Source organism: Panulirus ornatus, chromosome 53, assembly GCF_036320965.1.
Source record: "Panulirus ornatus isolate Po-2019 chromosome 53, ASM3632096v1, whole genome shotgun sequence".
Classification (NCBI taxonomy): domain Eukaryota; kingdom Metazoa; phylum Arthropoda; class Malacostraca; order Decapoda; family Palinuridae; genus Panulirus; species Panulirus ornatus.
In genome coordinates this window covers 19,864,141-19,888,763 of record NC_092276.1, presented here as the reverse complement: position 1 = coordinate 19,888,763, position 24,623 = coordinate 19,864,141, and the positions used below count along the sequence as shown (strand labels likewise).

Sequence of the window (24,623 nt, the reverse complement as noted above, 5' to 3'; positions counted from 1 at the left end):
AGAGGTTCTTTTCCATTTACTGCTGGTTCTGGGATTGGAGATGTTGCTGAATGTTTGGATGCTATATTAACAGACACAAGAAAATGGAGGTTGTAGGAAAATCACATCAGCAGGTAGACCTTGACTGCAAAGGTAACACTGATCTGCACACAATGGTGGTAACTGCAAGACTGACTCAATGATGGGAACATGGCACATTCCAATCAGGACCCATGCTTACTCCACCTGCCAAACCTCATGGAAGTTTTGGCATACTTTATACCATACATGCCTGCCTAGTAGTGAATTTTGACCGCACAAATGAGATACTGACAGAAGATGGTTCTTTGCATGATAGCAAAATCACATATAGTGTTTTAATATATTTTGCCCATCAGTAAATACATTACAAGTAAGAAATATTAATGTATGTAAGCAAATAAGTACTAAAAAAAATCCCTTGATCTTCTTCTGCTGCATGTGGTCTCATAAAGTCATTGTGCTAATGCTGAAGTCCTTCATAAGTGTTGCCTTGAACTTGCCCTTAAACAGCCTCTTACACAACTCTATTTTCTTTTTTGAGGCTTAAAACATTCCTCTTGCATTTCATGTGAGACAATGATGGTCTAGAGGAGCTACTTAAAAGGGGCATGGTCCACAACAGCAGTCCAGACTGCACAAGATATGCATATGTGCAAGACTAGCACACAACACTGCAACAGAAAGCTTATAGGAGATGGTAAACAACTACTAGCATCACAAAACACTGGGTGGTGAGTACAGTAATCACTGTGGGGCAATGTGCATACAATCTGAAATATTTTTATGTATGTTTTTGAATTCAAAAAATTTTACTACCTGAAATGAAACTGAAAAACATATATTGTTTAGAACATTTTGTTGTCTTGCACTACAAATAACAGAAGTCTTCTTGTAACTGAAAAACTAGCTCCTGAACACCTTTCTTTTAAAACAGTCAATTTATAACTAATAAAATAATTATTCTTTATTCTACTTGATTGTTGTTTCACACATCAACTAATGTAATAATGCAGCAAATTATACTTTTCATATATTTCTTTCTACACACTTCAGTAAGTTCCTATCACATGAAGGAATTCATGATCATCTAAATATTAAAAAAAAAGTAAAGGAGAAAACAGCTCAAGAGAATAGAATTCTTACCTAACCAACATACATCTTTGTTTCAAAACATTCAACTTGTAATCAATAAAATAATCTGGCAAACTCTACTTTTCATGTTTTTACCACAGATCTTTCAAGCACATTCTCATGTAATACATGAATTGATATTCATCTACATATTCAGAAAAAAATTGAGGAAAAAGTGGATCTTCAGTGGTATTGTGCTAAGCATCACTCCCTTCTAATCAATTAGCCTGTGTTTGATTGTTAGTGCAGGCAGGTCTTCATCCTTCCTTTAGTTAGCAGATACATGAGAATCAACTTCAGTTGTGGTAAATCAATATAGCTGTAACAGTCCTAACTAGCCAGCACCTATCAATCTGGCTAAAGTTAACATAGGGGTGTCTCTTTCTAAGACATGGCCCTCATTGATAATGAAAGAGGTGAAATACATGGAAGTCTTAACTAATTCATGAGCATCAGGGATCATCTTCAGTTCAAAACATTCAACTTATCATTGATAAAATGATATGATAAACTGTATTTTTCATGTATTTTTTCGGCACAATTCTCATTCATAGGTTCTTAATTAACGCATGAATCAATAATAACTGTATCTTGCCTCACCAGATCCATGGTACAGTAGGTGGTCCAGGTATGTGTACTGAGGTACTACTCCACAGGGTAGCAGCTCTGAGACAAGAGCCATCCACACAAGGGATAGACACTTTATATGGTGGTTCTGGAAATGAATTAAAACTGCTGGTGGTGGACAGCAGTAGATGCACCTGAACACCTTTAGGTTCAGCTTCTGTGTTATGCTCCAAAAGGACCAAGATGATATGATATGAACTAGAGAGGGGCAAGAGGGGACAATGGTCAACTTTGCAGATGAAAAATTATGAATCAAATCTACTGTCTAAAAGAAAAGTATACCATACCTATAAACCCAATGGACCTTACCCATGAATGTAAAAGAAAACTTGCTATTGCAGCATCTAGCCCCTATAATGAAACTTTGGTCACTTCCTGCATAAGGAGCCACAACTAAAGGTTCTCCAGAAAAAAGATCTTTTGATCACAACCCAAAGTTTAGAAAACAGCTTTCGCTCTGCCATGAATTATTTTAGCTTTCAAACTCTCTGGGGCAACCATGTCCCCTACAGTACATTGGGTGAGGCAAAGGACTGCCAGTTACCATGGGTCAATGGACCAACCCACCCCGCAGTGACAGGGTTGGGTGCTTTCCATCTGCAAGAAGATCCAAAGAGCCTTAGCTCTAGGAGAAAATGTGGTTTCTATTAGACAGGCTCTCCTCTTTCCCCCAAGCCAGATACTGGGAGCTATATGCCTACTGAATGTCAATCATAATAAGAACAAAATCTGGAAGTATGAGGCCTTGTCCAGTTAACACTTGCTCCTGGGACTACTCAACATATGGCTGAAGAGGTATCACTACAATACACAATTGTGACACCATTCTAGATCCTAACCCAAATGTAACTCCCTCTAATTAAAATCTTGACCTCACAAATAGGAACAGAAAACAACTGAAAACATCAGTAAGGAATACATGCAGAAGTATGAAGGGAGAGAGAAGGACAGGGAAAGAAGGCAGAGGTGAGAGGCATTTGCCTGTTCTAAGCCAAATGCTGATCCTCACAACTACCATAGTACCATAAACAGCCAAAAAAAAAACACAGAAGGAATCAGCCCTCTAATCATCTGATTTTTTCTACAAAATCAAAACATAAAAAAATATCAGAAAGAGAAAAAAACAAATGAAAACAGTTATGTAAGAAGGGAAGGAGTAAGGGGTGAAGGGAAGGTAAGCTGAGGGTGAGGCATGATGTAGCCATAATCCCAAATGATGTACTCTCACAAAATCACTCTTGCTGATAAGCACTCCGAACAAGCAACCTACTTTTCCATATGACTGAAACACATGATAATGTATGTATATATGAATTTGTCTAAATCAATACAACTCACAAAGAACTGTATAACCAACACACAATAGTTATTGAAACTAAATAAAAAAGATACTGATCCATAGTCAGATGGCTGACTACAGCAGATGATAATACATGAGTGCTTGAAACAATCCCATGAAACTGTAACCTACGAACAGGAAGTTCATTGACATCAACCTGGTGAGGGTTGCTCAATGGCTTACAGCAGGCCTGTTAGTTTAGCAAGGTTTTTCCCCATAAGAAAAAAGATTGACTGAAAAGCATCATCGAAAGAGACCTTTCTCACCCATATTCAGAAGTATGAAAGGATCCATATCCCAATATTCTCAATAGAATATCTCACCGCTCACAGATCAATTGAGCAAATCACAAGATAAAAATATCACCAAAATACTTATGAACTTATATAAAGCATAGAATAAAATCCTTAAGACAGGAAATATACTATAAGTTAACTCTAGGAGTTGGCAAACTCATACGTAAGTAGGTAGGTCAACCTGAAGCACAGCTGACAACTTACCTGATGATGACTGCTAGACTGAGGTGAGAAGGAAAATGACCAACAAGATATCATGATTAATTATAGAAGTTGGAGAAGACAAAATTAATAATCATAGCTTTGTTTGAGCAGACTTTTTGGGCCATTATCATGATACACTTAAGCTGCACATTCTGTACTCATTGAAAATCTTTGTTTTCCTTAACTACTAGGGTAAACCCTAAGGCACTAAAAATAACTAAAGGTGGTGGTTTAAAGAAAAAAGGAATATAAACAGGTAAAGTAATCTAAAGCAGAGCATAAATTACAAAGAAAGTACTCTGACTTAATAATACTCTTTTCTCAAACAACTGAAACAAATGCACAAAAGTTTAAAAAATACTTACAGCCTCTAAAGTATCAATTTTCCAAATCTTAATTGAGCCATCAAAGGAGCCAGTTGCCAGCAAATCACTATCCTCAGGCTTAAAACTGCAGTCAAATATTGTTTCAGTGTGACCCTGAAAGTAATATTCTTGAGTACTAATCAGTAAAGATTCCAAAAATTTGGCTAACATCTATCTAAAAACTCGTGGGTGTAAGGCATGTGGACGAGCAGGAAGAGAGGAGAGGGAATAGTTCCCAGTGAAGGTTGGTCTGAAGCAGGTGTGTGTGTGTGTGATGTCACCATGGCTGTATGATTTGTTTATGGATGGGGTGGTGAAGGAGGTAGATGCAAAAGTCTTGGAGAGAGGGGTGATTATGCAGTCTGTTGGGATATGAGGGCCTGGGAATTGAGTCAGTTGTTGTTCAGTGATGATACAGCACTGGTGGCTGATATGAGAGAAACTGCAGAAGTTGGTGATTGAGTTTGGAACAGTGAGGGAAAGGAGAAAGCAAGGAATACATGTGAATAAAAGCAAGGTTATTAGGTTCAGTAGGGTTGAAGGACAAGTTAGCTGGGATGTGAGGTTGAAATGAGAAAAATTAGAGGAAGTATAGTGTTTTAGATATCTGGGAGCAGATTTGGCTGCAAATGGAACCATAGAAGCAGGAGTGAATCATAAGATGAATGAGGGGGTGAAGGTTCTAGGAGTGATGATGAATGTGTGGAAAAAAAAAAATGTTATATCAGAGGAGAAAAATGTGTATATTGGAAGGAAAAGTAATTCCAAAAATATTATGTGGTTGCTAGGCATGGGCTATAGATAAGGTTGTGTGGAGGAGGGTGAATGTGTTAGAAATGAGATGTTTGAGAACAATATGTGGTGTAAGACGATTTGATCAAGTAAGTAATGAAAGGGTAAGAGAGATGTATGGAAATTAAAATAGTCTGGTTGAGAGAGCAGAAGAGGGAGTGATGAAATAATTTGGACATGTAGAAAGAATGAGTGAAGACATATGTGTCAGAGGTGGAGGGAACAAAGAGAACCAAGACACCAAAGCGAAGATGGAAGGATAGGGTGAAAAAGATTTTGAGCGATCGGGTCCTCAACATGCAGGGGAGGCAAAGGTATGCATGAGATAGAAAGAAATTGAACAATATGGCATACTAGGGTTGATGTGCTGTCCCTGGACTGAACCAGAGAATGTGAAACATCCAGGGTAAACCATGGAAAGGTCTGTGGGGCCTGGATGTGGATAGGGAGCTGTGGTTTTGGTGCATTACACATGACAGCTAGAGAATAAATGTGATTTTATGTGGCCTTTGCTTACTTCATGGCTCTATCTTGGGATATAAGTTTGAATGGAGAAAAATTGGGTATCTGAGGGTGGATTTAGCAGCAGAAAGAATCATGGAAGCGAAAGTGAAGCATAGGGTGGGGGAGGGGACGAAGGTTCTGGGAGCGATGAAGAGTGTGTGGAGGGAGAGCATGATATCTTGGAGAGCAAAAATGGGTATGTTTCAAGGAGTAGTTCCAACAATGTTATATGGTTATAAGGCATGGGCTATAGATAGGGTTTTATGGAGGAGGGTGGATGTGTTGGAAATGAAATGTTTGAGGACAGTATGTAATGTGGTTGGTTTGATCGATTAAGTAATGAAAGCGTAAGAGATATGTGTGGAAATAAAAAGACTATAGTGGAGAGAGCAGAAGAAGGTGTGTTGAAATGCTTTGGACATATGAAGAGAATAGAAAGAATGGCAAAAAGGATATATGTGTCAGAGATGAAGGGAACAAGGAGAAGCGGGAGACCAAATTGGGGGTGGAAGGATGGAGAGCAAAAGATTTTGAGAGATTGGGGGCTGAACATGCAGGAGGGTGAGAGAAGTGCAAGGAATAGAGTGAATTGGAACGATGTGGTATATCGGGCTTGATGTACTGTCACTATGTGCCACACATGAAATAGCATTCCCCCCTCCAGCAAGGTAGCACCAGGAAAAGACAAAAAAGGCCATATTCATTCACACTCAGTCTCCAGCTGTCATGTGTAATGCACCAAAACCACAGCTTCCTTTCTACATCCAGGCCCCACAGACCTTTCCATGGTTTACCCCAGACGCTTCACATGCCCTGGTCAATCCAATGACAGCACGTTGACCCCGGTATACCACATTGTTCCAATTCACTCTATTCCTTGCACGCCTTTCACCCTCCAGTATGTTCAGGCCCTGATCGCTCAAAATCTTTTTCACTACATTCTTCCACTTCCAATTTGGTCTCCCGCTTCTCCTTCTTCTCTCCACCTCTGACACTTATATCCTCTTTGTCAATCTTTCCTCACTCATTCTCTCCATATGACCAAAACATTCTAACACACCCTCTTCTGCTCTTTCAACCACACTCTTTTTATTACCACACATCTGTCTTACCCTTTCATTACTTAGTCAATCAAACCACCTCACACCACATGTCCTCAAACAACCCTATCTACAGCCCATGCCCCACAACCAAATAACATTGTTGGAACCACTATTCCTTCAAACATACCCATTTTTGATTTTTGAAATAACATTCTCACCCCCCTCCACCCCATGACTCACTTCCACTTCCATGGTTCCATTCACTGCGAAATCCACTCCCAAATTTCAAAAACACTTCACTTCCTCCAGTTTTTCTCCACTCAAACTTACCTTCCAATTAACTTGTCCCTCATCCCTACTGAACCTAAAAACCTTGCTCTTATTCACTTTTAATCTCAACTTTCTTCTTTCACACACTTTTACAAACTTAGTCACCACTTCTGCAGTTTCTCACCCGAATCAACCACCAGCGCTGTATCATCAGCGAACAACAACTGACTCACTTCCTAAGCCCTCTCATTGACAGCAGACTATATACTTGCCCCTCTCTCCAAAGTACTTGCATTCACCTCCCTAACAACCCCATCCATAAACAAATCAAACAGCCAAGGAGACATCAGGCACTCCTACCGCAAACCGACATTCACTGAGAACCAATCATTTTCCTCTTTTCCTACTCGTACACATGCCATACATCCTTGATAAAAACTTTTCACTGCTTCTAGCAACTTATCCACTCTATCATATGCTTTCTCTAGATCCATAAATGCTCCATACAAATCCATCTCCCTTTCTAAGTATTTCTCACATACATTCTTCAAGCCAAACACCTGGTCCAAACATCCTCTACCACTTCTGAAACCACACTGCTCTTCCCCAATCTGATGGTCTGTACATGCCTTTACCCTCTCAATCAATATTATAATTTATCATACTTTGTCGCTGTCTCCCACATTAGCGAGGTAGTGCAAGGAAACAGACGAAAGAATGGCCCAACCCCCCCACATACCCATGTAAATACATACACATCCACACACTCACATATACATACCTTTACATTTCAACACGTACATATATATACATACACAGACATATACATATATACACATGTACATAATTCACACTTGCTGCCTTTATTCATTCCCGTCGCCATCCCACCACACATGAAATGACAACCCCCTCCCCCCGCATGCGTGCAAGGTAGCACTAGGAAAAAACAACAAAGGCCACATTCGTTCACACTCAGTCTCTAGCTGTCATGTATAATGCACTGAAACCACAGCTCCCTTTCCACATCCAGGCCCCACATAACTTTCCATGGTTTACCCCAGACGCTTCATATACCCTGGTTCAATCCATTGACAGCACATCGACCCCAGTATACCACATCATTCCAATTCACTCTATTCCTTGCATGCCTCTCACCCTCTTGCATGTTCAGGCCCCGATTGCTCAAAATCTTTTTCACTCCATCTTTCCACCTCCAATTTGGTCTCTCACTTCTCCTCGTTCCCTCCACCTATGACACATATATCCTCTTTGTCAATCTTTCCTCACTCATTCTCTCCATGTGAACAAACCATTTCAAAACACCCTCTTCTGCTCTTTCAACCACACTCTTTATATTACCACACATCTCTCTTACCCTTTCATTACTTAATCAAACCTCCTCACACCACATATTGTCCTTAAACATCTCATTTCCAACACATCCACCCTTCTCCACACAACTCTATCTATAGCCCACACCTTGCAACCATATATCACTGCTGGAACCACTATTCCTTCAAACATACCCATTTTTGCTTTCCAAGATAATGTTCTCACCTTCCACACATTTTTCAACACTCCTACAACTTTTGCCCCCTCCCCCATCCTGTGACTCACTTCCGCTTCCGTGGTTCCATCTGCTGCCAAATCCACTCCTAGATATCTAAAACACTTCACTTCATACAGTTTTTCTCCATTCAAACTCACCTCCCAATTGACTTGTCCCTCAACCCTACTGTACCTAATAACCTTGCTCTTATTCACATTTACTCTCAGCTTTATCCTTTCACACACTTTACCAAACTCAGATACCAGCTTCTGCAGTTTCTCACCTGAATCAGCCACGAGCCTGTATCATCAGCGAACAACAACTGACTCACTTCCCAAGCCCTCTCATCCACAACAGACTGCATACTTGCCCCTCTCTCCAAAACTCTTGCATTCACCTCCCTAACAACTCCATCCATAAACAAATCAAAAAACCATGGAGACATCATTCACCCCTGTCGCAAACCGACATTCACTGAGCACCAATCACTTTCCTCTGTTCCTACTCATACACATGCTTTACATCCTCGATAAAAACTTTTCAATGCTTCTAACAACTTGCCTCCCACACCATATATTCTCAATACCTTCCACAAAGCATCTCTATCAACTCTATCATATGCCTTCTCCAGATCCATAAATGCTAAATACAAATCCATTTGCTTTTCTTAGCATTTCTCACATACATTCTTCACAGCAAACACCTGATCCACACATCCTCTACCACTTCTGAAACCACACAGCTCTTTCCCAATCTGATGCTCTGTACATGCCTTCACCCTCTCAATCAATACCCCCCATATAGTTTCCCAGGTATGCTCAACAAACTTATACCTCTAATTTGAGCACTCACCTTTATCCCCTTTGCCTTTTTGCAATGGCACTATGCATGCATTCCGCCAATCCACAAGCACCTCACCATCAGTCATACATACATTAAATAACCTTACCAACCAGAGAACAACACAGTCACTCCCTTTCTTAATAAAATCCACTGCAATACCATCCAAACCCGCTGCCTTGCTGGCTTTCATCTTCCGCAAAGCTTTTACTACCTCTTCTCTGTTTACCAAATCAATCTCCCTAATCCTCTCACTTCACACACCAACTCAACCAAAACACCCTACATCTGCCACTCTATCATCAAACACATTCAAAAATACTCACTCCATCTCCTTCTCAATCAACACTACTTGTTATCAACTAACCATTAGCCCCTTTCAACAATGTTCATATCTGTTCTCTTGTCTTACGCACTTTATTTACCTCCTTCCAAAACATCTTTATATTCTCCCTAAAATTTAACGATACTCTCTCACCCCAACTCTCATTTGCCCTCTTTTTCACCTCTTGCACCTTTCTCTTGACCTCATGCCTCTTTCTTTTATACATCTCCCAGTCATTTGAATTATTTCCCTGCAAATATCGTCCAAATGCCTCTCTCTTCTCTTTCACTAATAATCTTACTTCTTAATCCCACCACTCACTACCCTTTCTAATCAACCCACCTCCCACACTTCTCATGCCACAAGCATCTTTTGCGCAAGCCATCACTGCTTCCCTCAATATATCCCATTCCCCCCCCACTCCCCTTACATCCTTTGCTCTCATCTTTTTCCATTATGTACTCAGTCTCTCCTGGTACTTGCTCACACAGCCTCCTTCCCACGTTCACTTACTCTCACCACTCTCTTCACCCCAATATTCTCTCTTCTTTTCTGAAAACCTCTACAAATCTACAAAATCTACAGAAACCCTCCCATAATTATCAATTTCCCAGGAATACTCAACAAACTCATATCTCTGTAATTTGAACACTCTCCCTTATCCCATTGACCTTTATACAATGGCACTAAGCATGCATTCTGCCAATCCTCAGGCACCTCACCATGAACCATACATACACTGAATATCCTTACCAGCCACTCAACAACACAGCCACCACCTTTTTTAATAAATTCCACTGCAATACCATCCAAACCCGCCGCCTTTCCAGCTTTCATCTTCCACAAATCTTTCACTACCTCTTCTCTGTTTACCATACCAATCTCCCTAACACTCTCACTTCACACACCACCTCGACCAAATCACCCTATATTTGTCACTCTGTCATCAAACCCATTCAACAAACCTTCAAAATACTCACTCCATCTCCTTCTCACTTCACCACTAATTTTTATTACCTCCCCATTAGCCCCCTTCACTGATATTCCCATTTGTTCTCTTGTCTTATGCACGTTATTTATCTCCTTCCAAAACATCTTTTCATTCTCCCCAAAATTTAATGATACTCTCTCACCCCAACTCTCATTTGCCCTCTTTTTCACCTCTTGCACCTTTCTCTTGACCTCTTGCCTCTTTCTTTTACATATCTCCCAGTCATTCGCACTACCTCCCTGCAAAAATCGTCCAAACGCCTCTCTCTTCTCTTTCACTAACAACCTTGCTTCTTCATCCCACTTCTCACTACCCTTTCTAATCTGCCCACCTCCCACATTTCTCATGTCACAAGCATCTTTTGCACGAGCCATCACTGCTACCCTGAATGCAGCCCCTTCCCTTTCCACTCCCCTTACATCATTTGCTCTCACCTTTTTCCATTCTGCACTCAATCTCTCCTGGCACTTCCTCACACAAGTCTCCTTTCCAAGCTCACTTACTCTCACCACTCTCTTCACCCCCAACATCCTCTCTTCTTTTCTGAAAACCTCTACATATCTTCCCCTTTGCCTCCACTAGAGGCACAACCCTATCTATAGCCCATGCCTCGCAACCATATAACATTGTTAGAACCACTATTCCTTCAAACATACCCATTTTTCCTTTCCAAGATAATGTTCTCGCCTTCCACACATTTTTCAACGCTCCCTCAACTTTCGCCCCCTACCCCACCCTGTGACTCACTTCTGCTTCCATGGTTCCATCCGCTGCCAGATCCACTCCCAGATATCTAAAACACTTCACTTCCTCCAGTTTTTCTCCATTCAAACTTATCTCCCAATTGACTTGTCCCTCAACCCTACTGTACCTAATAACCTTGCTCTTAGTCACATTTACTCTCAGCTTTCTTCTCTCAAACACTTTACCAAACTCAGTCAACAGTTTCTGCAGTTTCTCACCCAAATCAGCCACCAGCACTGTATCATCAGCGAACAATAACTGACTCACTTCCCAAACCCTCTCATCCCAACAGACTGCATACTTGCCCCTCTCCAAAACTCTTGCATTCACCTCCCTAACAACCCCATCCATAAACAATTCAAACAACCATGAAGACATTACACACCCCTGCTGCAAATCGACATATATATATATAATTTTTTCCGTCAACAAAGTCAACCATACAACCCATAGTAACCAACTGTCGTACAATATAGAAAATCCATTTATGAAGCACTCCTGACCTATTCCAACGAAATCCCTTCCCCCAAAGAACAGATTAACATAATCATGTGACACTACCAAAAGCTTTGTCACAAACCAACCTCATCGTTAAATAAGAAAGTCGTGAAAACGTACACAAAATCCACCTAGTAACATTTGTCCAACCAGCTTTCACTTCCAGTGATACTAATTTATCAAATCCTGAAAGATTTCTTCTGCTACAAGCCCTGACAACATGCAAAAAAATAACTTTCACATTAAACACTATGGCCTACTTGCAATCCTAGCACTTAAAAATATCTTCAACTACATCTGGCTACAAAACTAAATCCCTAACATCTGGAAAATTGCCAACATCAAACTAATTCTAAAACCCTGCAAATCATCTAACTCCCTTTCCTCCTACTGCATTTTATCACTTCTATTCTTAGCATCCAAATTCGGTGAAAAAATACACAAGATATCCCACTCACGCCCACTAAACATGGCTTCAGATCCAAACACTCAACCACCACATTACAAACCAACCTCACACAACATATTCAAGATGGATCCAACCAACCATAACCCCTCACCACACAGCTCTAAAGGCAACAAACACTAACAAATCATTTGACACTCTCCCTGACACATCCTCACAAAAAAATCCTGACAACACCTTCCACATCAATGACAAAAAATGGTTGGCCAGATAAATAGCTGGCCATGGCACTCATGTCATTCACAACGGCTTCACCAAAAACACAAAAATTCTACAATGGAATTCCTTATGGAGCAGTTCTATCTCCAATTCTCTTCACTATCTACCTACACAACTCTTCATACCTCAACCAAACCTCAACATGAATGTCCTTTTACACATTTGGATCAATGGTTCACTCAGAGTAGAATGTCCACCTCTCCATAGTTTTCAATCACTCTTTTAGCCCAAGACAGATAAAAATCCACCGGACACCCTCCTGTCACTGTGATGGAGTCTCTCTCACTGAACAAAACATCAACCAATCAAGGAATCACATGACAAACATAACATTCATTTCCCCACATTAATAACAAACACAAAAGCAACATATAAACTAAATGTCCTCAGAACACTAACTCACTAAAGACTTGGACAAGAAAATGAATCCCTCAACATCCTTTGCAAATACTTCATTTTCTCCACTTAAAACTATTTCTCACCTCACCTGGTCTTCCACCCTCTCAACAGTAAACCACACATGATAGTGCACTCAGAAGAATCATTGGTTACCTAGGAAACACATACACCCCAAAACCTTCACGATGAAACAAAGATCCTCTCAATACAAACCCACCTCAAGATGCTCAGTGCCAAATTCTATGCAACAGCACTAGAACCCTTCCACCCAAACCACTCTACATCAAACCAAACCTGCCAAAGTAGATATAAAAAGCTCATCCCTGTTTCATACCTCAGTAGCCTCTAATCACACAAACCACCACCACCCAAAAATTAAAAAACAACAAAACTCATACACAGTGAAACAACCCAACAAGCAAAAAAAATGAAACTCCCAAAAGTCTGAAACTCACCAGACATAAAACCATCAGAAACCATACTCCCTAAACAAACTGAAGTCATACTCTCCCTCTTACTCTGTGGACATCACCCATTAACACAACACTACAAACACCATTTCAACATATCCCAAGACCCTTCATGTCCATGATGCAACTATCATAAAGAAGACATTGAGCACTTACCACTCAATTGACTTGCACTCCCTACACATTGACCAACATACATCGCAACACTTTATGACCAATGATCCCAACTGGTGAACGTGATCAGCTTCCTTTATGGTACAGGGGCCTCATAAGGATAGAGGGACACCTGGAGTAGGAAGCATTTTTATATTTTTTCATAATTATCTGTTCTTTCCCATGTAGTGAGGTAAAAACAGGAAGACACAAAACAGCCTCATTTGCCTACATCCAGTCTCTAGCTCATGTGTAATGCACCAAAGCACTATATCCACACCCAAGCTCCTGACTGCTTCACATTCCCACGTTTATCTCACTGAAAACATGTTACCCTATGTATATCATATCACTCTAATTCACTCTATCCATGCATGCTGCATAACCCCATGCTGAGGCCCCGAGCATTCAAAGCAAGCAACCATCTCCTTCCTGGTTTCCCCCCCTCTCCTTGTTATCTCCACTTCCAGCAAATATATACCTTATTATCCATCCTCTCAATATGTCTAAAGCATTTTGGCACACTCTTTTCAACTTTCTAATATACACTCCTCTTATTACCACAACTCTCTTTTACCCTATCATTTCTTGTTCAATCAACCCTCCTCGTGCCACTTATTGTCCTCTGACTTTTCATTTGCAACATATTCACCTTTTTCACACTTTTTAATCTAGGGGCCATATCTTGCATCCATACAACATCATCAGGGATATTGTGCCATCAACATGCTCATCTCTGCCCTAATAATAGACAATGAACTCTCCTTTCTCACACTGCTCAGTGCTCCCTAGAACCTTAACACCCTTATGATGCTATGTTTACTTCAACTCTTATAGTTCCATTCACTGCCATGTCCACCCCCAGATATCAAAAACTCCACTTCCTCTAGATAATCTCCATTCAAATTCACACTCCAACCAATCCATCTATCTTCACTGCTAAACTTAAAAACAAACTTGCTTATGTTTCACATTAACTCTCAGCTTTTGCCTCATATACACTATCCCAAACTCAGAAACACAACCACCACAGCTGTTTCATCAGCAAACAGTAACTGACTCACTTCCAAGACCCATTATCACTCCCCCCCCCCAAAAGGGGACAGCAGACCTGCTCCTCTCTTCAAGAGCCTCACTTTCATCTCTCTCACTATCCTAACCATATACAAAGTATAAAAACCATGGTGACATGATACCACTGCTGCAAACCTGCCTTCACCTGAAACCACTAAACTTCCTCTCTTCCTGTTTATACATATCTTACTTTCTTGATAAAAACTCCTCACTGCTGCTGCTATAAAGCTTACTTATCTGTTCCTGATGCTATCCCAAGACCCCTTTTATAAGGCTTCTGTAGCTTCAAGGTTTCATTCACAAACAGAAGCAAGAAAATGATGGACTTTTTGCTCAACAGAGACCTTCTTACTCCTGCATGGAGAGCAGCCTTGATGCTGCTGGAGCCCTAATAAAGGGATGCTGGGGTTTTGTAACAATAACACTGTGTAACACAATTTTTGTTCCTGATCAGCAAGAGTTATTTCCTAAATGCGCATGCATAAAAATGAGAGAAAAGGCCATTATTCCCTTCAAACTTTGCTTTTGTGACCAGGACAGTGAAATTTTGAAATCTACCTATTTCCATTTGGATAACAAGCTAATTTGCATATTTTCAATCACACAAAGTCAGAAAAAAAATAAGAATCAAAATTAACATGTATTTACAATAATGTTAAACAAAAGTGATCACAAAAGATTTAAAAGTGAGCAGTTTTTCAAGATTTACGATTGTATTGTAAATCACTTTCATCAATCAAACCCCAAATATAATTTCCCATCATGTTCTCTTTATATATTCCTTAGTAGCAGCATTCAAGGTCCAGTACATCCAAGTGGAAGCACTCGCCTTGCTCCTCTGAATACCCTCCCATGTTCTCCTTGAATTCATCAAGATGAGGGACATCACCATAGTCTCAACCAGCTCCACAAAGTTTTTGGCCTTGTGACTGCCCAGGAAGCCCAGCTGCCTCTTCCTTTCTAGTGAGCTTCTTGGGGAATTCCTTGCACTCCAGAATTTTCTTTATCTGTAGTCTGATGAAGACACTGGCTTTGACCTTTGCCTCAGACAGCTTAGGGAGGAAGTCTTGAAGGTACTTGAAGGCTGTAGACTCCTTATCTAGAGTTGTGACAAATTATTTCATAAGGCCTAATTTCATATGTAGTGAAGGTCCAGATACATAACAGCTGGTGCATTCTTGCCTGTCTGACATTTGGAAGGGTCCACCACGCAGGAGCAGCAATTGCTTGAGTGGTCAGTGGGTTCCCACGAAATTCTTAGGATAGCAAACTTCAAGGCTCTCTTTTCCCTTCAGTACCATCCTGCAAAAGAACAATATGAAATTGTAATCATGAAAAAAAAATATATATTTTCTAAAAGTCTATTTCACACATGACTAATGTGTAAGAGATTCTCTCAACGTATTATGAATATAATATTCTTTCAATAACAATGAAAATCTTAAAAAGTAAATAAAAAATTTAAATCTTAAAAATTCTAAAAAATTTTGTAACAATATTCCACTATGCAAATGAGCAATAATTGTCCATCTTACCCTCCAGAGTTTTTTTGCAGTGTTCACAGGTGAAATGAGGTGCCCAGAATTTGTCTTGATCCCCAACAGGCATACCAAAATATGCCTTGCAGGCCTTGCACATCTTAGCAGATGCTGCCTTGGAGTACTTTTTGGCTCTTGTTTGGATAAATTGGCTGCAGACATAGCAAAATGCATCTGCCGAATGCTTGCAGCCTCTAAAGGCCATCTCAGAAAAATGTATCTATATGTATCCACTTAAGCAGCTTGATCTAAACTGAAATGGTTGGCTTAAGGCCCTCATATTCGTACTACTATTCATATTACTGGAAACTTCTAGAAAGTTCTTTATCGGCTACTCAGCACTGAATCTATCTGGAATGTTCTGAAAATTAGGAAAATTTCAAAATATTGCTGTCCTGATCACAAAAGCAAAGTTTCAAGGGAATAATAGTCATTTTCTATACTTTTTAAACATAATAAATTTGAAAATGACACTGATTACCCAAGAACAAAATAAATGTAAAAATTTGTTACACAATGTAATTTATGTAACAAGTGCTAATGGACTGCACATGTAAGTGGTTACACCACAGATGCGAGGTCACCTATAGTAGGCTGTGTCCTCATCAATGAATAGATGGGATTAAAGTTTTGTTAAGAACCTTCTCATTCCAGGGGAGCTCATTTCCCTGCTCCCATGTGGCCCACAGCCTTAAAGCTGCAGAAGTTCCATAAAAAATGTTGTAAGGGTTGCAAAGCATTCAACCAAATGAAAGGAGCAGTACAGGATATAAGAAATATAGAGTCCTGATGGGTAAAGGTGAATCATGAAAGTGAAGAAAGGATTAGGGGACATCTCAGTCCTCCTGACCCTGGCCTATGCAGCCGAGTCATGAACATGGGATGAGTCACAGAGGCCAAGAAACTAAGCTATGGGAAAGAATCATTTGGGAGGAGCATGGAGCATGACTAGATGGAATGAATAAAGAAATTAGGAGGGTATGTTTAGTTGTCATTCATAATTGAAAGATATTTATCCCTGGGGATAGGGGAGAAAGAATACTTCCCACGTATTCCCTGCGTGTCATAGATGGCGACTAAAAGGGGAGGGAGCGGGGGGCTGGAAATCCTCCCCTCTCGTTTTTTTTTAATTTTCCAAAAGAAGGAACAGAGAATGGGGCCAAGTGAGGATATTCCCTCAGAGGCCCAGTCCTCTGTTCTTAACGCTATCTTGCTAATGCGGGAAATGGCGAATAGTTTGAAAGAAAGAAAAGATGAGAGAAATGGTATGGCAGGGAATGCAAAGGGAACAAACTGTAGTGCGGCAGAAAGGGTGAAATGTAATAGTTTGATGAAGTCTAGGCATGCGGAAATAGTGTGGCAGAGTGGGTGAAATGTAATATTTTGATGTGATCTGGTCATGTGAAAATACTGCAAAGTGAGGAGTTTACAAGAAGAGCATATGATAGTATGATTAAAGGGGTTGGTGTGAGAGAAGGGCCTAAAAAGAGAGAAATGGGGGAAGACAGTGTAGAATGATGTATGTGAAGAATATATATAAGAACAGGGATAAGAAGAGACTCTATTGCCAAGGCCATTCCCTTCATGGGAGTTTCCAGAGGAAATGGGCATCTGAGATATACATAAACAGATGGATAAAAGTAGCTCTGACAGGCCAAAAACAAACTAATCTAAATAACATGTAACAATATCAAGCACAATAGCTTTAACACACTAAGAGCAAACTGCAATCAAAAAGATTATGTAACCAGTCTTATATTCATGTTTTGAATGTATATGAATAAGTAACTTTCAAAAACTTACATGCTCTCGGTTTAAAACCCACTGCTTTCTTCTGAGGTGATAAAGACCAACTCCTCCATCTTTAAAAAGTGCAACAACTGCCACATCTGGAACCATCATCCCCTTCCTCTCACTTGATAAATTATTAGTTTGGACTTCATGTGTGTTCTGAGAGACACATACATTTTTAACTTGTGTCGCACAAAGGACATGAAACCCGGTGTCTTTCAAAACATGATTTTCTATAGGTGTTGATTTACTGACTGTCCAAACACGAAGAATACCCTTCTCAGCATCTGAAATGAAGGCAGCTATCTGTCAACAATACTTTGCATTAATATCTCACCTATCTATTTAACCTTTCAACCTCTCTATCCATAAATCTCCTTATGTCTATGCAACCTCTCCACCTGTAGATCTAAGGACTGGGATTTCCCACAACATTTTCAAGACCAAGTTTTTGGAAGGGGTGAAGGGAATAAAGGGGAGGGCATATGTGACAAATGCCTTCACAGAGCAAAACTGGTCAGTTGACCCTTTAGACATGGGTGAGGGATGAAATTACACAATATCTGTAAATGATGACACATACCCACACACTTCATTCTTTTCTGAATAAAGCAAATAATAATAATTACATCATACAAAGTAGATAAAAGAGAGAGAAAAAAAAGCAGGTTTTGAAGGTTCGAAAGCTTTTTCTCTTTGTGGCAATGACCTGCAAGCTATAAGAAATATCATTTGAAAGTTAGAAGTCAGGTTCATCCCAACTTTCATGCTTAAGTAAGGAAGCCTGTGCTTGACTTGCTCTTTTCAAAAGACCTCTTGGCCTCCAAGCTGCTTGCTCAGTAATTGGAACTTCCCTGAGCCAATGAGCAATTCTGACATCACCAACCTACCACTCCCAGCCTCTTGGAATTCACTGTCTGCAGACTGTAGTGCCAATCCAACACAGTCACAGTTAGTATGGAGAAAAGGTGTTTTGAGAAAAAGGATGGGTATGCAGGGCAGGGGAAAAAAATGCACATTGGACTCCACCTCAAAGAGAAGAGGCTTTTTATCCTTCAAAGCCTACATTTTTCTCCTTTGCAGTCTGTCTTACAACCCGTGAGAACATGAACACATGAAGGAAGAAGTTTGGAGTAAAATCTTTCTAACAAAATATAATTCAACATGAAACATCAATACATTCAAGGGATAGTCGGACACACATCAGAACCAAAATCCCATGGCATGAGAATCCTGAGGCACAAAGAGTAGATCCACAATGTCTATACTAAGGTTCCATCTGATGAACATTGCTGAAAAATACCAAAGACCCATATTCTTAGTTTTTCCATTGAAAGGTTGCCAAGAAAGGTTAGGATGATCCTACCTTCCATACATCATGTGCCCTAGTATAAATCCCTGGTTGAATTAACATGATGAGATTCTTAATGTAGTGACAGTCTTCATTGAGGGGACTTTCGTATCCCAAAGAAAACTAATAAATGGCTACCTTGGTAATATCTGGTGAAGTTTAGAAAGCCCAAAAGGGTTATGACCAGGTATGAAGCATGAGGACTCACTCTCAATGAAGTCTTTCAAGTAGACAAGTAGACTCCCAATGAAGTCTTTCAAGTAGACATGAAAGGCCTATTCCTAGATTCAATGGTTTCATTCTTAGCTAATAATATGGGTTCTGGGTTTACAGAGTATCTTAATCCATGAGCGATTCTCATCAAGAACAAGGAGATTCTTGTGTCTTAATATGGCACATAGTTCACAAATCTATTGAAATGGAGGTGACTGTGTTGTTCACTGGTTGGTGAGTATATTCAATGTATGTATGGTTCATGGTGCAGTGCCTGAGGATTGGCAAAATGCATGCACAGTGCCAAATTACAATGGCAAAGGGGATAAAGGTGAGTGTTAAGACTATAGAGGTATAAGTTTGTTGAGTACTCCTGGGAAATTATATGGGAGGGTATTGATTGAGAGGGTGAAGGCATGTACAGAGCATCAGATTGGGGAAGAGCAGTGTGGTTTCAGAAGTGGTTGAGGATGTATGGATCACGTGTTTGCTTTGAAGAATGTATGTGAGAAATACTTAGAAAAACAAATGGATTTGTATGTAGCATTTATGGACCTGGAGAAGGCATATGACAGAGATGCTCTGTGGAAGGTATTAAGAGCATATGGTGTGGGAGGCAAACTGCTAGAAGAAGTGAAAAGTTTTTATCGAGGATGTAAGGCATGTGTACGAGTAGGAAAAGAGGAAAGTGACTGGTTCCCAGTGAATGTCGGTTTGTGGCAGGGGTGCATGATGTCTCCATGGTGGGATGCTTAACGAGGTGAATGCAAGAGTTTTGGAGAGGGGCAAGTATGTAGTCTGTTGTCGATGAGGGGGCTTGGGAAGTGAGTCAGTTGTTCACTGATGATACAGCACTGGTGGCTGATTCAGGTGAGAAATTGCAGTAGTTGGTGACTGCATTTGGTAAAGTGTGTGAAAGAAGAAAGCTGAGAGTAAATGTGAAAAAGAGCAAGGTTATTAGGTTCAGTAGGGTTGTGGGACAAGTCAACTGGGAGGTAAGTTTGAATGGAGAAAAAGTGTTTTAGATATCTGGGAGTGGATTTAGCAGCGGATGGAACCATGGAAGCGGAAGTGAGTCACAGGGTGGGGGAGGGGGCAAAGGTTCTGGGAGCGTTGAAAAATGGGTGTGTTTGAAAGAATAGTGGTTCCAACAATGTCATATGGTTGCAAGGCGTGGGCTATAGATAGAGTTGTGTGGAGGAGGGTGGATGTGTTGGAAATGAGATGTTTGAGGACAATATGTATTGTGAGGTGATTTAATTGAGTTAGTAATGAAAGGGTATGAGAGATGTGTGGTAATAAAAAGAGTGTGGTTGAGAGAGGAGAAGAGGGTGTATTAGAATGGTTTGGTCACATGGAGAGAATGAGTGAGGAAAGATTGACAAAAGAGGATATATGTGTCAGAGGTGGAGGGAGCGAGGAGAAGTGGGAGACCAAATTGGAGGTGGAAGGATGGGTTGAAAAAGATTTTCAGCAATCAGGGCCTGAACATGCAGGAGAGTGAAAGGTGTGCAAGGAATAGAGTTAATTGGAATAATGTGGTATACTGGGGTCGACGTGCTGTCAATGAATTGAACCAGGGTATGTGAAGCGTCTAAAGTAAGCCATGGAAAGTTTTGTGGGGCCTAGATGTGGAAAGGGAGCATTTCGGTGCATTACACATGACAGCTAGAGATTGAGTGTGAATGAATATATATAATGGCCCAACCCACCCCCATACACATGTATATACATACGTCCACACACGCAAATATACATACCTACACAGCTTTCCATGGTTTACCCCAGACGCTTCACATGCCCTGATTCAATCTACTGACAGCACGTCAACCCCGGTATACCACATCGATCCAATTCACTCTATCCCTTGACCTCCTTTCACCCTCCTGCATGTTCAGGCCCCGATCACACAAAATCTTTTTCACTCCATCTTTCCACCTCCAATTTGGTCACCCACCTCTCCTCGTTCCCTCCACCTCCGACACATATATCCTCTTGGTCAATCTTTCCTCACTCATTCTCTCCATGTGCCCAAACCATTTCAAAACACCCTCTTCTGCTCTCTCAACCACGCTCTTTTTATTTCCACACACCTCTCTTGCCCTTACGTTACTTACTCGATCAAACCACCTCACACCACACATTGTCCTCAAACATCTCATTTCCAGCACATCCATCCTCCTGCGCACAACTCTATCCACAGCCCACGCCTCGCAACCATACAACATTGCTGGAGCCACTATTCCTTCAAACATAGCCATTTTTACTTTCCGAGATAATGTTCTCGACTTCCACACATTCTTCAAGGCTCCCAGAATTTTCGCCCCCTTCCCCACCCTATGATCCACTTCCGCTTCCATGGTTCCATCCGCTGCCAGATCCACTCCCAGATATCTAAAGCACTTTACTTCCTCCACTTTTTCTCCATTCAAACTTACCTCCCAATTGACTTGACCCTCAAACCTACTGTACCTAATTACCTTGCTCTTATTCACATTTACTCTTAACTTTCTTCTTTCACACACTTTACCAAACTCAGTCACCAGCTTCTGCGGTTTCTCACATGAATCAGCCACCAGCGCTGTATCATCAGCGAACAACAACTGACTCACTTCCCAAACTCTCTCATCCCCAACAGACTTCATACTTGCCCCTCTTTCCAAAACTCTTGCATTCACCTCCCTAACAACCCCATCCATAAACAAATTAAACAACCATGGAGACAACACACACCCCTGCCGCAAACCTACATTCACTGAGAACCAATCACTTTCCTCTCTTCCTACACGTACACATGCCTTACATCCTCGATAAAAACTTTTCACTGCTTCTAACAACTTGCCTCCCACACCATATATTCTTAATACCTTCCACAGAGCATCTCTATCAACTCTATCATATGCCTTCTCCAGATCCATAAATGCTACATACAAATCCATTTGCTTTTCTAAGTATTTCTCACATACATTCTTCGAAGCAAACACCTGATCCACACATCCTCTACCACTTCTGAAACCACACTGCTCTTCCCGAATCTGATGCTCTGTACATGCCTTCACCCTCTCAATCAATACCCTCCCATATAATTTACCAGGAATACTCAACAAACTTATGCCTCTGTAATTTGAGCACTCACTCTTATCCCCTTTGCCTTTGTACAATGGCACTATGCACGCATTCCGCCAATCCTCAGGCACCTTACCATGAGTCATACATACATTAAATAACCTTACCAACCAGTCAAAAATACAGTCACCCCCTTTTTTAATAGATTCTACCGCAATACCATCCAAACCTGCTGCCTTGCCGGCTTTCATCTTCCGCAAAGCTTTTACTACCTCTTCTCTGTTTACCAAATCATTTTCCCTAACCCTCTCACTTTGCGCACCACCTCGACCAAAACACCCTATATCTGCCACTCTATCATCAAACACATGTAACAAACCTTCAAAATACCCACTCCATCTCCTTCTCACATCACGACTACTAGTTATCACCCCCCCATTTGCGCCCTTCACTGAAGTTCCCATTTGCTCCCTTGTCTTATGCACTTTATTTACCTCCTTCCAGAACATACTGCTACTCCTTCCCTTGCTCTTGTCTTCTCACTAACCCCTGACTTTACTCCCAAGACATTCCCAAACCACTCTTCCCCTTTACCCTTGAGCTTCGTTTCACTCAGAGCCAAAACATCCAGGTTCCTTTCCTCAAACATACTACCTATCTCTCCTTTTTTCTCATCTTGGTTACATCCACATACATTTAGACACCCCAGTCTGAGCCTTCAAGGAGGATGAGCACTCCCCCGCATGACTCCTTCTTCTGTTTCCCATTTTAGAAAGTTAAAATAAAATACAAGGAGGGGAGGATTTCTGGCCCCCTGCTCCCGTCCCCTCTAGTCGCCTTTTACGACACACGAGGAATGCGTGGGAAGTATTCTTTCACCCTTATCCCCAGGGATAACATATATATATATATATATATATATATATATATATATATATATATATATATATATATATATATATATATATATATATATATTATTATTTTTATACTTATATTATACTTTGTCGCTGTCTCCCGCGTTTGCGAGGTAGCGCAAGGAAACAGACGAAAGAAATGGCCCAACCCACCCCCATACACATGTATATACATACGTCCACACACGCAAATATACATACCTACACAGCTTTCCATGGTTTACCCCAGACGCTTCACATGCCCTGATTCAATCTACTGACAGCACGTCAACCCCGGTATACCACATCGATCCAATTCACTCTATCCCTTGACCTCCTTTCACCCTCCTGCATGTTCAGGCCCCGATCACACAAAATCTTTTTCACTCCATCTTTCCACCTCCAATTTGGTCACCCACCTCTCCTCGTTCCCTCCACCTCCGACACATATATCCTCTTGGTCAATCTTTCCTCACTCATTCTCTCCATGTGCCCAAACCATTTCAAAACACCCTCTTCTGCTCTCTCAACCACGCTCTTTTTATTTCCACACACCTCTCTTGCCCTTACGTTACTTACTCGATCAAACCACCTCACACCACACATTGTCCTCAAACATCTCATTTCCAGCACATCCATCCTCCTGCGCACAACTCTATCCACAGCCCACGCCTCGCAACCATACAACATTGCTGGAGCCACTATTCCTTCAAACATAGCCATTTTTACTTTCCGAGATAATGTTCTCGACTTCCACACATTCTTCAAGGCTCCCAGAATTTTCGCCCCCTTCCCCACCCTATGATCCACTTCCGCTTCCATGGTTCCATCCGCTGCCAGATCCACTCCCAGATATCTAAAGCACTTTACTTCCTCCACTTTTTCTCCATTCAAACTTACCTCCCAATTGACTTGACCCTCAAACCTACTGTACCTAATTACCTTGCTCTTATTCACATTTACTCTTAACTTTCTTCTTTCACACACTTTACCAAACTCAGTCACCAGCTTCTGCGGTTTCTCACATGAATCAGCCACCAGCGCTGTATCATCAGCGAACAACAACTGACTCACTTCCCAAACTCTCTCATCCCCAACAGACTTCATACTTGCCCCTCTTTCCAAAACTCTTGCATTCACCTCCCTAACAACCCCATCCATAAACAAATTAAACAACCATGGAGACAACACACACCCCTGCCGCAAACCTACATTCACTGAGAACCAATCACTTTCCTCTCTTCCTACACGTACACATGCCTTACATCCTCGATAAAAACTTTTCACTGCTTCTAACAACTTGCCTCCCACACCATATATTCTTAATACCTTCCACAGAGCATCTCTATCAACTCTATCATATGCCTTCTCCAGATCCATAAATGCTACATACAAATCCATTTGCTTTTCTAAGTATTTCTCACATACATTCTTCGAAGCAAACACCT

General features: G+C 40.9%; 1 protein-coding gene across 1 annotated transcript in view; it reads right to left on the bottom strand.

Annotated features, from left to right (window-relative positions):
• The window catches only part of LOC139765298 (WD repeat-containing protein 17-like), a 446,388-nt gene that overhangs the window by 264,964 nt on the left and 156,801 nt on the right, over positions 1-24,623 (bottom strand). The window contains exons 8-9 of the mRNA XM_071692684.1: positions 17,662-17,936; positions 3,984-4,097 (exon numbers count right to left, since the gene is read on the bottom strand). Coding sequence (XP_071548785.1) covers positions 3,984-4,097; positions 17,662-17,936 — 389 coding nt within the window. The remainder of the gene's footprint in view (positions 1-3,983; positions 4,098-17,661; positions 17,937-24,623) is intronic.